The 13929-nt window shown below is 35.4% G+C and overlaps 1 protein-coding gene across 7 annotated transcripts in view; it reads right to left on the bottom strand.

Annotated features, from left to right (window-relative positions):
* The window catches only part of MICU3 (mitochondrial calcium uptake family member 3), a 121914-nt gene that overhangs the window by 62605 nt on the left and 45380 nt on the right, over positions 1–13929 (bottom strand). For all 7 annotated transcript variants that reach the window (XR_010134923.1, XR_010134924.1, XM_063709073.1 and 4 more), the window contains 3 exons: positions 8643–8721; positions 4770–4817; positions 1219–1301 (listed from right to left, as the gene is read on the bottom strand). Coding sequence is in view for 5 of the 7 variants with exons in the window: in XM_063709073.1 (XP_063565143.1) it covers positions 1219–1301; positions 4770–4817; positions 8643–8721 (210 nt within the window). In the remaining 2 variants the exon portion in view is untranslated. The remainder of the gene's footprint in view (positions 1–1218; positions 1302–4769; positions 4818–8642; positions 8722–13929) is intronic.

Here is a 13929-nt window from a genome sequence, read left to right as displayed (position 1 = left end):
CATTTTTGGATGGCAGAAACACATCTATATCTATTGTAATCAAATTGAAAACCGCCATCTCCCCATCATTCTGCAAAGCACTGGAATGAAGGCTCCAGCTCCAGTGGCTTGGCTCAGGGACTACACCTGGGCAAGGGCTGCGTGGGTGAGAGTTTAAGCCTACTGATAAATCCCAGTAATCAGTCTGCTTGTTTCCCTTTGAATGGCTACTAATTAGCTTCTGATGAGGATTTTTATATTTTCTCTTTCCTACTAAGAAAAAAAATGATGTCATAGACTTCCTCTGAGTTTCGGCTTCTGAAGTAAATATGAAGCTCTTTCAGAGGTTTTCTGAGGAATTTTTACAGCTATGTTACAAAGGAAAAGTAGAAAATAAAATGGCTGTTCAGGAGGTAGGGCCATAATTTAAAAAGAAAACAAAAGAAGAAAAGAAAATGGCTGTTGATTTCCCTTTCTTTTTACTCGGAGACTGTAGGTAAAGACAGAGTGTAATATATATGCTAAAAGCAGAGCATGTTACTCTAAGGAATACATTAATAGTATTTTCTATTTCAGAGAAAAAAATAGACTAGGCATTTTGTCACAAAAAGAGATGCAAAATACATGGGTAAAACAAACAGAAAAATTCTGGAAGCAGGGTATGTGAAGTTGAGTGAGCAACTGAACTCACTGTCAAACCAGTGCCAGAGCTGGACCCGTCAAAGAAACATCAAAAGGTAAATATCTAAGAACTATCAGCCTATGGTCAAAGATAACAGAAAGGAACAGGGAAGTGGGGACAAGACTGGAATGCAAGGCAGAAGTAAGTGGAAGAGAAAAGAGAAAGAAAAACCATGAATCCCATATTGAGAAGGAAGAGAAGTTCCTATGGAAGGAGTTGTGTGCCTAGGTGGATGACATAATGGGGACTGAATATTAACTGGGCATGTATAACCTGAGGACTGCCTGTTATCCACCCAACAGAAAACACCTGATACATTTCACACTTTTATGTAAGGTAAAAAACAACGAAAATCATCATCATACACTGAATGTAATTTATATTTGTAAAATGTAAATATTGTTCAAAGTACCTGAGTATATACTTTATTAAGTTAAGGCAAAAGTGTAAGTTTTTCCCTCTTTTCTCTACAGTAGTATTCCCAATAAGGCAAAAACATAAAAATATAAGTAAGCAATATTTAATTATTGATAAAATGCAGCATCTAATATACATACCACCAAAAACTCTTTTTTATCCACCATCTCATTGCCATCAGTGTCAAACATGTTGAAAGCTATTCTGAACCCTGCATGTGGCTCTGCCAGAAAAAACAGAGAAGGTATTCACAAAATGGAAAAATGTATTTTAAAGTACAAAATCCATATTAGTTGTAAAGTTACTCATGTTCTGTATTGGTTAAAGATAGTAAAAAGCGTATAAAAGTATATATATTTCTGCTTTATACTTAGTCATTAATAAAAATTGATAATATACTTTAAAAGTACTTCTGTGATACTTGTTGCATAGCACTGAGAGAAAAAATTGACTACTTTCCTAAAGCACTTCTCTTTTTTAATCCAAAGTCTGTTAGTTTGTTTAAAAGGAAAATATCAACTCGTCACATTTTAAATATATTCAATATGTTCAGCTACTTAGATTGGCAGAAAAAAAATACGACACAATGAACTAGTTCTGATTCTTGGGAAAATTATAACTAAAATGACCTATGAAAATAAATGTTAAGCATAAGACATTATAGTTTAAACTTCTAGAGGCTTCAAAAACAGAAATATAAAACAAAAGAAGACTGAATATGTAATTATCAATTCCCCCAAAATACAAGGAACAATTGCTTTTCTGAAAAAGACTTTCACATACTATGAAGTGCTTCAATTTCATGAACCTTATAATAATGAGGTTCAATCTCTTTCTCCTTTTCACTTCTAGAGCATAAAGGAGAAAACTTGGACAGAAGAAAACTTGAAAGTGTCCTTCAAAGAGCAGCTCAGTGGACGTGCCCTTCTCAAAACACTGGATCTTTTATTTTGAGATAACCGGGGGGAGGGGCACGAAGTTGAAAAAGGGACCCCCCACAGATACATTTGCTACCACCTGTTGTGAAATCTTGAACCTGCAAAAGACGCACAGATAGTGTCCTACTTTCTTAACTAGTAACAGCTGTTTCTGAAAATAACAGAAACAGAAGCTCACTTGTTGCATGTATTTCAGAAATCTAATACAAATTTACACCATCTCTAATAACCAAGTTTTACACTTTAAAAAGATCTGGAAAATACATACAGAAAAGAAGTCCTCCTTACAAGCATTGTTTGGAGGGAAAAATACAGTACGAAGTAAAGAGGGAGACACTTATAGACAGGTAACCAAGATTATGTAGCCCACTTCTTGCCAGCCCTCTTTTCACAGTTTTCTTAGTTCTAATGTAAACAATATCCCATAATTATTCAATTCAAACTCCTTAGAAGCTTCTGTTGGTGAGCCCTGAACTCCAAAGGAAGCTTCACAGCACCCAAAGATCCTAACCTTTCTGTGCCAAAACGCACTATGTATGTTTTTTCTGACTCTCCTAAACTATACCCGGTCCCATCTCAACAAGTGGCTTTCCTAGCCAACACTTCTTATCCTTGCCTATCACTCTGCTGGTTTAGGTACTTAGTTTAACTTCTAATATTGGATCCATCATTGTTTTGGCAAACAAGGTAACTTTTCAACACATCTTTGAGACACTCCTTTGCACCCACTCTCATTCTCAGGGTAGCATCATTGACTGGACTTGCTTCATTACTATGGCTTTGCAGAGTGGATCAACCTCAGGTAGCCCTATTACAAAAGGTACAATACTAGTTCTTCAGCACTAACATTTTAATTTCATTTAAAGTCTGAAACTGCCATTGCAAAATTATAATGGAGACAGCGAAAGAGATCTGACTAACCAACTCCATCTTGCTTTAATCTCCAAGCTGTGTTTGTTCATTCAGTTGCTTCTTGTTTAGTTAGGCCAAACTAACTTTGGGAGGAACTTAGTTTACAGTTTAAAAGAAAGATGATAAGAGCTCTTTCCCGTAACAAACCTCCTTCTTGCCTGGGGACTAGATTGCCTTTGTAGGACTAACAAATTAGCCACAAGATTAGAAATTATGGTTTAGGAGTCATGCAGCTGGAGCTACAAGATTCTGACCCTCCCTAAATTGCTCCTGGGGATAACATCACTATTGTAAAACCTAAGACCTACGCCTGTGATGTTTTGCAGACCCCACACTTGATGGATCAGCTGTCACTAACAGAGCGATAAACTGGCTCATCTGGTCTTGTGGTCCTCACCCAGGAACTGACTCAGCTCAAGAGAAAAGCTTCAACTCCCTATGATTTCATCTTTGACCTGACCAACCAGCGCTCCTGACTCGCCCACCCCCTACCCACCAAATTATCCTTAAGAACTCTGATCCCTGAATGCTCGGGAAACTCATCTGAGTAAAAATAAAACTCCAGTCTCCTGTACAGCCAGCTCTGTGTAAATTACTCTTTCTCTGTTGTAATTCCCGTCTTGATAAATTGGCTCAGTCTAGGCAGTGAGCAAGGTGACAAGTCCAAGTGAAAAAAATAAAGATATTTTTGAAATACACATATGTGAGTGCATGTACACATTCCTTGTTCTCCAAACTTACTGTAACAGAACTCAATGTTAACGTCATTCCTCACTAAGTTACAAAGTTAAGAATAACACAGTGGTGTGAATTTTTTAATCAAAGAAGTACAAGGTATTTTTAGATTGTTTCTAATGACAGTTTTACTGATGTTCTTGTTTCCATGCATCTCCACACATCTCCACAACTGGAAATTCCACTAGCAGTATTCTTTCATGTATTCCTTTCTTCATTCATTCACTACTTTTCGGAAGGGTACCATGTGCGAGACACCGTTCTTGATACAGAGATGAACAAGAAAGATAAAATCTTTGCCATAATGGACCTTGCATTCAGGTGTGGGGAGACAAGAACATGTAAACCAATAATACTTTCAAATAGTCTGATATGAAGAATATGCAACGCAGTAAAGAGATATAAAGAGAGAGGGAGCTATGTTAGAGAGGCTGGCCAAGTAAGGATGTGCTAAATCTTCACATTTGAAAGGAAACCTAAATGATGTTTATTATCATGGGGATCTTGAGGATAAGTACTGATGGCACAGGAAGCAGAAGCAACAAATCCCTGAGGCGGCAATTCAAGGAATAGAAAGGCCAGGTGGCTGGAACACAGTAAACTATAACAGATTGTCTCCATTAAATGCAAAGAAATTTAACTGAAAACATAGTAAACCCTTCATATATTTCCTAAGAAATGCTGCACCTGAGAGGGAGAAAATAGAAGTTTTAGATGTGAATGATGGGTATTCTGATAGACTCAAGAGACACTCTCTCTCACATCAGTCTGGCAGAAAATATGATTCAAATGAGTACAGTAGGGAATTTATAAATTATTACATGTCATGACCTTTGGAGTCTGAGGTAGATTAAAACCACAAGAATTGACACATAATATTACATTTATAATTTATGAGCATTTATTACTATACCATAAGCTGTAGCATTTATGTTTTTGACTCTTTACAGTGCTATGCTTAGCATTTTTCTGTGGCATTAAACATGAATTTTGCAGAACAGCATGGATATTGATTTTCAAGAGTAAGAGAACCCAAGATCTGCTTTCCAAGATTGTGTTTAAAAAATAAAGCTGCATCCAGAAATAAAAGTAATAAGTATACTTACTTGTTAAAATACATAAAAGAAAAAGATATTCTGTGTAAGAAATCACACCTACAAGAAAAATAGTATCAGTTATATGTATAAAATATTGTTCTAGAAGCAATAAATGCTATAAATGATGAGCTTATAGTTTAAAATAGATGCTAGATATTATTTTAAATGACAATCGTTATTATAAAATCATAACAAAAGCAACAAATTTAATTTTACTTTAATTGTTCCACATGCCTTTGTAGATATCCATATAAAATCATTATGCTCTCAAATATATTGGCAAAAAAAGCAAAATTATAATGCATACTTATAGCAGTAACTTTTAAACTTGTTGCTAGTTTCTAATGTACGACTCTTAACATAAAATAAAAAAGTTGTCAAGTCCAACAGAGCTTAAAGGAAAAAACAAGTAAAAATAAAGAGGTTGGAAATAGTTAACTAACACTGTAAAGTGCTTAATTACTTTTTAGTAACACTTGGATAAAACACTTAGACCCTGTTACTTAGAAATGTGATGTTTGTTTCGCATTTTAAGAGTAAAGCTCTATAGTTACCACTTTTCTGCTCTCAAATTATCTTCAATGCTTCTATTAAATGTACCCTGAGGAGTTTTTATTGTAATTAAATGGCTTATACTTTGTGTACATCGCATCCTGAGTTCTCAGTAACTCCATACTTGCAAATTTCAAAAGGAGTGCTTTTGAAGTAAATAAAAAAGTGCATTCTGTTACTTGAATTCTTGCTTTTGGAATACAAAACCCAAAACTAGATTTAGTGCTTTAACTGACCTTCCAAGTAGATATTGAGAAGATTGACATCAGCAATCTGTATCTACAATACTTATTTAGATATCAGATAGTTCTGACGCTTGGTAAAAGGGTATAAAAATCCTTAAAATAACCAGATTGTGAACTTTAAAACTCCATTTTATCTGATGTTCTTTGAGGCTGTCTTCTTTGTTACAGAACAAAGAGAAGAGGAGTCACTGTCAGGCAGTTTGTCAGAGACATGAAGGGCACTACCCAGGAGGCCCTGAAAGCATTCATTCCCTTCTTTTGTTTATACTAGAATATTGTGACCTATAGACAGATAGTTCCGGGTGATTGCCATGAATGTTATGGGAGAAAGATTCTGGAATGGTCAATGTATATAAAGATACAATACTTAAGAGTCTGTAGGGATCCCTCAAAAAATGAAAGAAGAGCATAAAAGAAGGGGCGAAAAAAGGAAATGGGTTGGGAAATGGGCATGCTGTCTCCATAATCCCATCTCACTGACTGTTGTTCTAGTTGACCTGGTAGAATACACAAGAGATGTTGGTTGGTATAAAGAACTTTAATAACTGTTATGCATCTTTTATTTGATAGTTAACTCAAGATTTCCCTCAAGGAAAGGACTACTTAATAGTGAGTGTCCAGACCATGACTATCATGGTAGGCATTTGTCTGTAGGATCACATGGTGATTGAGGTGGCTTAAACCACAGGGAAGAAAAATGAAGTGAAACCCATGATATATTATAATTTAATAAAAATGGTCAAGGAAAAGAGAAAATACTACTGAAGATGAATGGTATATTTTTAATGCTTTCCAATTATACAAACAGAATACTATAAAACTAACTCTTCAATTTATTTATGGCATGCAGGATCAAAAAATTTAAAAAAAAGCTAGGCATATAGTAATGGTGTGATCTTTAGAAACAGAGGATAAGAAAGATGCCAACTAGGTTTCTTTCGAAAATTCAATCAAAACAAATTTTAAGGGAAGTTCCTTAAAAGCATTACATGGTTTAATTCCTATACACAATACATCGCAGTTGGCTGTTATAATTAAGTCTCTACAATACATGTTTTCATGAATGCATATCAATTTTTTTATTATTTAAATGCATAACATTTTCTCTCGAGGTAATATTTTAAGTAGATAAACTTACAATTTTAAAATTAGTCTTTAGCCAGGCATGGTGGCTCACACCTATAATCTCAGCACTTTTGGGAGGCCGAGGCAAGAGGACCGTTTGAGTCCAGAAGTTCAAAACCAGCCTGGGCAACAAAGTGAGACTTTGTCTCTACAAAAACTCAAAAAATGAGGGGGAAGAATCGCTTAAGCCCAGGAGGTCAAGGCTGCAATGAGCCATGATGGCACCAATGCGCTCCCGCGTGGGTGACAAAATGAGACCCTGACTCAATAAATAAATAAAATAAAACAAAAATAAAAATAAAATTAGTCTTCAATAGCTCTAAAGATTTAGTCTTAAAATTTCTCTGCCACTTAATCGCTATTTAAAAAAAGCAAGGCTCTTCCAACTTCTCTATTTTACCTAACCTAATGATTCTAAAACTTTCTGGGATCATGCATCACCCTGATGATCTAATTAATATGATACAGATACGCATTGTACTACAGGGTGTAGCTATTTAAATTTAAAATACTTAAAATCAAATACAACTAAAAATAAGTTCCTCAGTTACGCTAGACACATTTCAAGTGCTCAACAGCCATATGCGGCTAGTAGCTACCACAAGAGACAGCACAGAAACAGAGTATTTCCGTCATAGTGGCACAGCATAGATTCTATCCCCTGGGGAAAAAATTGCAAACATGTGTATAACATGAGAAGGACTAGGATATGCCTAAACCTAGGACTTCCAGATTAAACCCTCCCCTTAACTTAAAAAAGGTTCTTTCTTCTATGCATTATTTTTCTCAGATTATATTTGATCCAATTTGTATTTTCCCATGCGGTATATTAAGAAAAATGTTTGAAATTCACCATACTTACTTGATCCTTATGAGCTTTGAATTTTCCTCATCCTATTATCTCACCCTAAGATCTGACTGGCAATCTTTAAGACAACATCTAGGAAAAAAATTTCTAAGATTTTTTTAAGACACTTTGGCCTAGGTTTCTTGAAGATTTAAAAATCTTACTTATGAAACACCTACAATAAAAGATATGGTGTCTCTTCCTTTCAGATTCTATGTAAACCACGTGGAAGCAATATGAACTTTCTAATTCTACTTAAATAAAATATATGAATCATAACTACTCCTTCAAAGTATTTGTCTTCAGGCTGAAGTACATTATTTTCAAACCAATATTGGTTCAAATTGATGAAAAGGGAAAATATAACTGCTTATGTAATTTCTTTAACATTTTTATTTTGCATATTCCTGTATTTGAGGATACAAAAAATACATTTCCAAGAAATATTACTTTTTAAGATAAAAAAGATTAATAAATTTTTTCTACCAATGTGTAAAAAGGTACCCTGTAAAAGAAAATTACAATAAAAGCCATATAATTTGATTGCCAGGAAATGTTTAAATTAATGAATTAAGCTAATATTGATATTGATAATAGAGTAAGTTGAAACAGGTATATTTGCAGTAAGTGTTGGCCTTTAAAGGAAACATGTCCAAATTAGGCTGTCAAAGGACACATCCACTAAATTTTTCCTGTTAATTAGTTTAGGAGCATCTATAATTCCCTCAGAGCAAAATGGAAGGAAGAAAAATAGACCTTTGAAGATCTAGTATTTTTGTGAAATGTTTTCTTTGGGTAAATATAAAATATACTTTTTGATATGGTTGAAGAACAATTTTTTAAACTAAGTCCATTCTGATATAAAAATATTTGGAAGATACAAATAATATATAAACAATAACATGAAAACCACCCTTAATGAAGGGTGGAATTACCCAGGAGCAACATTAATACCCAGAAATGTTAATATTTTGCTGTTTTCTTCTTCAGTTTTTTCTCTATGCATACACATAGACATAATTTAAAAATTATTTTAGGTATGGGAAAATATGCATATATAAATAGTATACATAATATAGCTTAAAAAAAGAACAAGTACTAAGGTTAACTCACCTCTTTCTTTAAGATTTCGAAATAGCTTCGATGAACCTTTCCAAACTGGTGGTGTTTCTGCGAGCATTTGATTTAATTCCTATGACAGAAGTTATTATACTACTGATGAATTGGTAAACCACTTACTAATAAAATAGATCAAAAACATGTTTAAATGTCCATGCAAAATTCTCTACTTAAAAGACCTGAAACATGGCATTATTTATCCTATGTTATGCCTGTGGTTCATTCAAGCACACAACCCAGTATTTGCCCACGGTTCAAACATAAAATAAATGATGAAGAGGCTACATTAAATTTAATTAGAGCTAACTAAAATTTCAGATAAGTTGAATAACGGGAGGTTATACATAAGACAACCAAATCAAGATAAAACAGTGAGTTTAAGTTCTGGAGCCAGTTATAAAGGGATCGTTTTAGGAAAACCATGGAAAAACATGGATTTCCATATCGAGGTCGGAGATGGTCACATCACCCGGCTTCACGTAATGTCTCTTCTTTGTAACACATTTGGATTTAGAGAGCTTTGTGTAGAGGAAGTAAATGAACAAAGAATTATGTTAGAAAGGAATGAAGAGTATTTTAACAGTTAGTGACTTAGAGAATGATAACATTGGATGAAGCAGAAAGACAAGGGTACTGAGTTATTGTGGTCACTGTTTCAATTTGTTTCTAATTTTAACTTAAATATTAAAGAACACAGACTTCAACTGCTGCTTAGCTTTTTCTTTTTTAAAAAAGTCAAACTATCACTGCTGCTCGGAAACTACTGGAGAATTTAGACATTTGAATCATTACTCATATGCTAAATCAATTTTGAATTTATTGTGTATAGTCTGTTAAAAACAACTAAGTGAAAACTATAATTTGATTAATTGTGAAGAAAAATGATTAAAAGACGGTGAGATAACTTGAAATAATTTGAAACAACAAAGTTAGTCTGCTTAGAAACACATTAGACAAACACAGAACCCACTTCTATTTTCAGATCTGACACCCACTCCTCAGAGCATGTGGCTCCCCAATAGTTTGAGCATCACCTGAGAGCTTGTGCGAAACACAGAATCTCAGTGCCCATCCCAGACCTACTGAACCACAACCTGCATTTTTAACAACATCTTCTAATTTTTACACACATTGAAGTTTGGAAGGCATTTCAGACAAACCATTTCTGACGCAGCTGTACCTAAAAATGCTTTCTGACATTTATAAATCATTTTTGTTTAACTGCAAAGCTGAGCTAGCAGGAAGAAAAATTCTTGGTATGTCAAAGGCAGGAACAGCATTTTTAGGGGATTTATGGACACCTTGAAGCCCATATGTGGATTCTTGTGTTTGTTTTTTTCATGTTTCTGTATCTGCACTGCAGGTAAAAGATGCCAGCAGATAATCAGTGCATCTGATTATAGAATAGCAAAGGCACAGAATAATTCAGGTCCGAATTGTAATGAGAAACTGGGATATTTATTGTTTAGACAACAGTAAACTCAAATATTTTTGTTAGATTGAGAGATTAAATAAAACATTCTGGGCTGGACTCAGTGGCTCAGGCCTATAATCTCAGCACTTTGGGAGGCTGAGATGGGTAGATCCCTTGAATCCAAGAGTTTTAGACCAGCCTGGGCAACATGGCAAAACCCCATCTCACAAACAAACAAACAGACAAACAATTAGCTGGGCATGGTGGCGTTCATCTACAGTCCCAGCTTACTCAGGAGGCTGAGGTGGAAAAATCACTTGAGCCCAGGAAGTCGAGGCTATAGTGAGCCATGATCACACCACTGCACTCCAGCCTAGGCAAACAGAGTGAGACCTGTCTCAAAAAAATATAAAAAAAACTTAAAAAACAACAATAAATTTTACATAGCTTAATTTATACCATCTCTATTGTAACTGTATAAATATTAACTAATCTTTCTCCATTTTAACTGTTTCCATGTCTTCCAACCTCATCTGTTCTAACTTAAACTCAGCTACAGTGTAAGACTGAAAAATCAAAGCTACCTTTTATTGGGTGCCCTCTATGGGTTTGACAATAGGCTCATATAATAACTTCATTCTAAAAACAATCCTCATTATGCATATTTTACTGAGACTTAAAGTGGATAAGTAACACCCAAGGTCACAGAACTAATAAATGACAGAGCCCAGATCCTTACTGACACCAAGTAGCTTATTTTAGTAATAATCTAGTTTCTCCTGGTCTAAATCATCCAATCAACACATTCATCTTGACTTCTCTGTTAACTTTAAGGACCTCTAAAATTTATTAAAATTTTTATATTTCCACCCATGTCAGGAATCTCTCTCCCTACTCCAAACTCCTAGCTTGGTTTCGTATGTAGCAGTGCTATATTATAAAGAATTTGGCCTTTGTCCCTGGGTCCTGGGAAGCAGACTCTAAATCCTTGGTTCATACCCGAGTTTATGCTAAGGAGATGACTCAGGAGGGGAACTGCTTACCAGAAAGAATAACTGTGATTACAGAGTTGGGGCTTTAGTGAGCTTGACCTCTGGGGAGAAGAGAGAGGCTACAGATTAAGTTCAATCACACAGCCAATAATTCAATCATGCCTATGTAATGAAACCCTAATAAAAATTCTAAGCACTAAGCTCAGAGGAGCTTTCTGGTTGTTGAACACGCTGCTGTGCTAGGACGGTGACACACCCCAACTCCGTGTTCTCAAAGAAGGCATAGAAGCTCTGTGTTCAGGACCTTCCCAGACCTTGCCCTCTCTCTTCATCTGGCTGGTCTTACTCTGTATTCTATCTAATAAAACCATAACCATAGGTACTGCATTTTCTGAGTTCTATGATTCATTCTAGCAAATCATTAAACCTGAGGGGAGCTGTGGCAACCTCCTAGGCTTGTAGACAGTAAGGTCAGAGTGCGGGTGGCCTGGAGCCCCGAAACTTGCAACAAGCATCTGAAATGAGGGCAGTCTTGTTAGGCACCATGCTTAAACTCGGAGTGGTTAGCGTCAGAATTAAACTGTAGGTAGAAAATAAATATTTGCTGAATTAAAGTCAGTCTCCTAGAATTATAGTTGCCTTTTAAAGAAGTTACGTAATTTTCTTAAATAAGTACTATTAAAAAAATTATACAGTTAATAGATATATATTATAGAAAAATTAGTAAGTACAGAAAATAATAACTAATTGTAATCCAGGGATGACAAACTTAAGCTTTAGACTAAAGTTAATTGTCTCTAGGGGTGGCAAGTTACACACACACACACACACACACACACACACACACACACACACACATTTTAACATCATTTTAGTCTGATTCTCCAGCTAGGCATATTTCTATAGTATTTTTGTTGTTGCTGCAAATATTAAATCATTCTCTACATACTGTTTTATAATTTACCCTTTACATTTAATATATTATCGTGAGCATATTTTCCTGTCAAATATTCTTCATTTTCATTTTAATGGCTACACAGCAGTTGTCTATAGTAGTAGTTCTGAAAGGAAACTCTTCACATTCTTAAAAATATTATGGACCCAAAAGAGATATTGTCTATATGGGTTATATCTATCAATATTTAATTTATTTGAAAATAAAAACAAATTTTTAAAACACAATAAAACACAAACACTCATTCCATTAGTTGGTAGAGCAATGGCATCATTACCAAACAGCCTCTAGAAAATTACACCATACAGGCCGGGCACGGCAGCTCACACCTGTAATCCCAGCACTTTGGGAGGCCAGGCGGGCGGATCACGAGGTCAGGAGATGGAGACCACGGTTAAACACCCTCTCTACTAAAAATAAAAAATAAAAAAAAAAAACAAAAAAGAAAAAGAAACCCTACCATACACTCATGAGAGAATGACAGTGAATAAAACAAGTATCTTCTCAATATTATGATGAAAATAGTTTTGACTTCATGGACCTTTGAAAAGGTATTTGCACTTTAAATGACTATCAGTTAATATTATTTTGCAACTTGCCCTTTTACTCAACCTTGTTTTCTAGTTCTACTCATGTTAATACACATAGCTGTAATGTATTTATTCATTTTAACTCTGTAATTCTACATTTATCCTGGGTTTCTCTATTTCACAAATTTTTCATTCACCTGCCTGATGACTGACATATTGTTCCCAAATTTTTGCTATTACAATTGATGTTCAGGAAACACATATAGCAGCAGTCCCCAACCTTTTTGGCACCAGGGACTGGTTTCTTGGAAGACAATTTTTCCACAGACCAGGAGGGAGGAAGAGGAAATGTTCTGGGGATGATTCAAGTGCATTACATTTATTGTGCACTCTATTTCTATTATTATTACAATGTAACATATAATGAAATAATTATACATCTCATCATCATGTACAATCAGTGGGAGTCCTGAGCTTGTTTTCTTGCAACTAGATGGTCCTATCTGGGGGTGATGGGAGACAGTGACAGATCATCAGGCATTAGATTCTCATAAGAAGCACACAACTTAGATCCCTCACATGCCAGTTCACAATAGGGTTTGGGCTCCTATGAGAATCTAATGCTGCCACTGATCTAACAGGAGGCAGAGCTCAGGCAGTAATGTGAGCAATGAGTGATGGAGAGTGGCTGTAAATACAGACGAAGCTTCACGGGAAGGGGGCGATCTGATATATAGGATTTCTGTGGCAAATCTGAAAACATTTCTCTAGTATGCATTTCTACAAGAGGGATTTCTCATATGCATTTTCAACATTATTAGGTATTGCCAAATTTCACTCAAAAGTAAATATACCCCAACCTGGGTGACAGAGCAAAACCCTGTCTCTACTAAAAATACAAAAATTAGCTGGACATGGTGGTGTGTGCCTGTGGTCCCAGCTACTCAGGAGGCTGAGGTGGGGGGATCACTTGAGCCCAGGAGGCAGAAGATGGAGTGAGCCAAGATCGTGCCACTGCACTCCAGCCTGGGTGACAGGGAGAGACTCTATCTCAAAAAACATTAAAAAGTAAATACACCAGTTTATATTCTCACCTGGTTCCTTCTTGTACTCCTTGCTAATTATCGGTATTGTCAGATTTCTGGAAGCTAACAATCTGGTGGGTGTGAAATAGTATCATATCATTGGTTTAATTTGCATACCCTAAGTTACTAGTAAGGTTGACCTCCTTTACATATATTCAGCGGCCATTGTAGGTACGTTTGTCTATTTTTTTCTTATTAAGCCGATTATCTTTTTTACAAAGATAAAAAAAGGGGTTCTACGTGACTGCAAGACACTTACCCTCTTCTGTTAATATGTTGCATGCATATCCTCCCATCCATCATAC

The sequence above is a fragment of the Gorilla gorilla genome, chromosome 7, assembly GCF_029281585.2.
Source record: "Gorilla gorilla gorilla isolate KB3781 chromosome 7, NHGRI_mGorGor1-v2.1_pri, whole genome shotgun sequence".
Classification (NCBI taxonomy): domain Eukaryota; kingdom Metazoa; phylum Chordata; class Mammalia; order Primates; family Hominidae; genus Gorilla; species Gorilla gorilla.
This window is presented reverse-complemented; position numbering and strand designations above follow the sequence as displayed.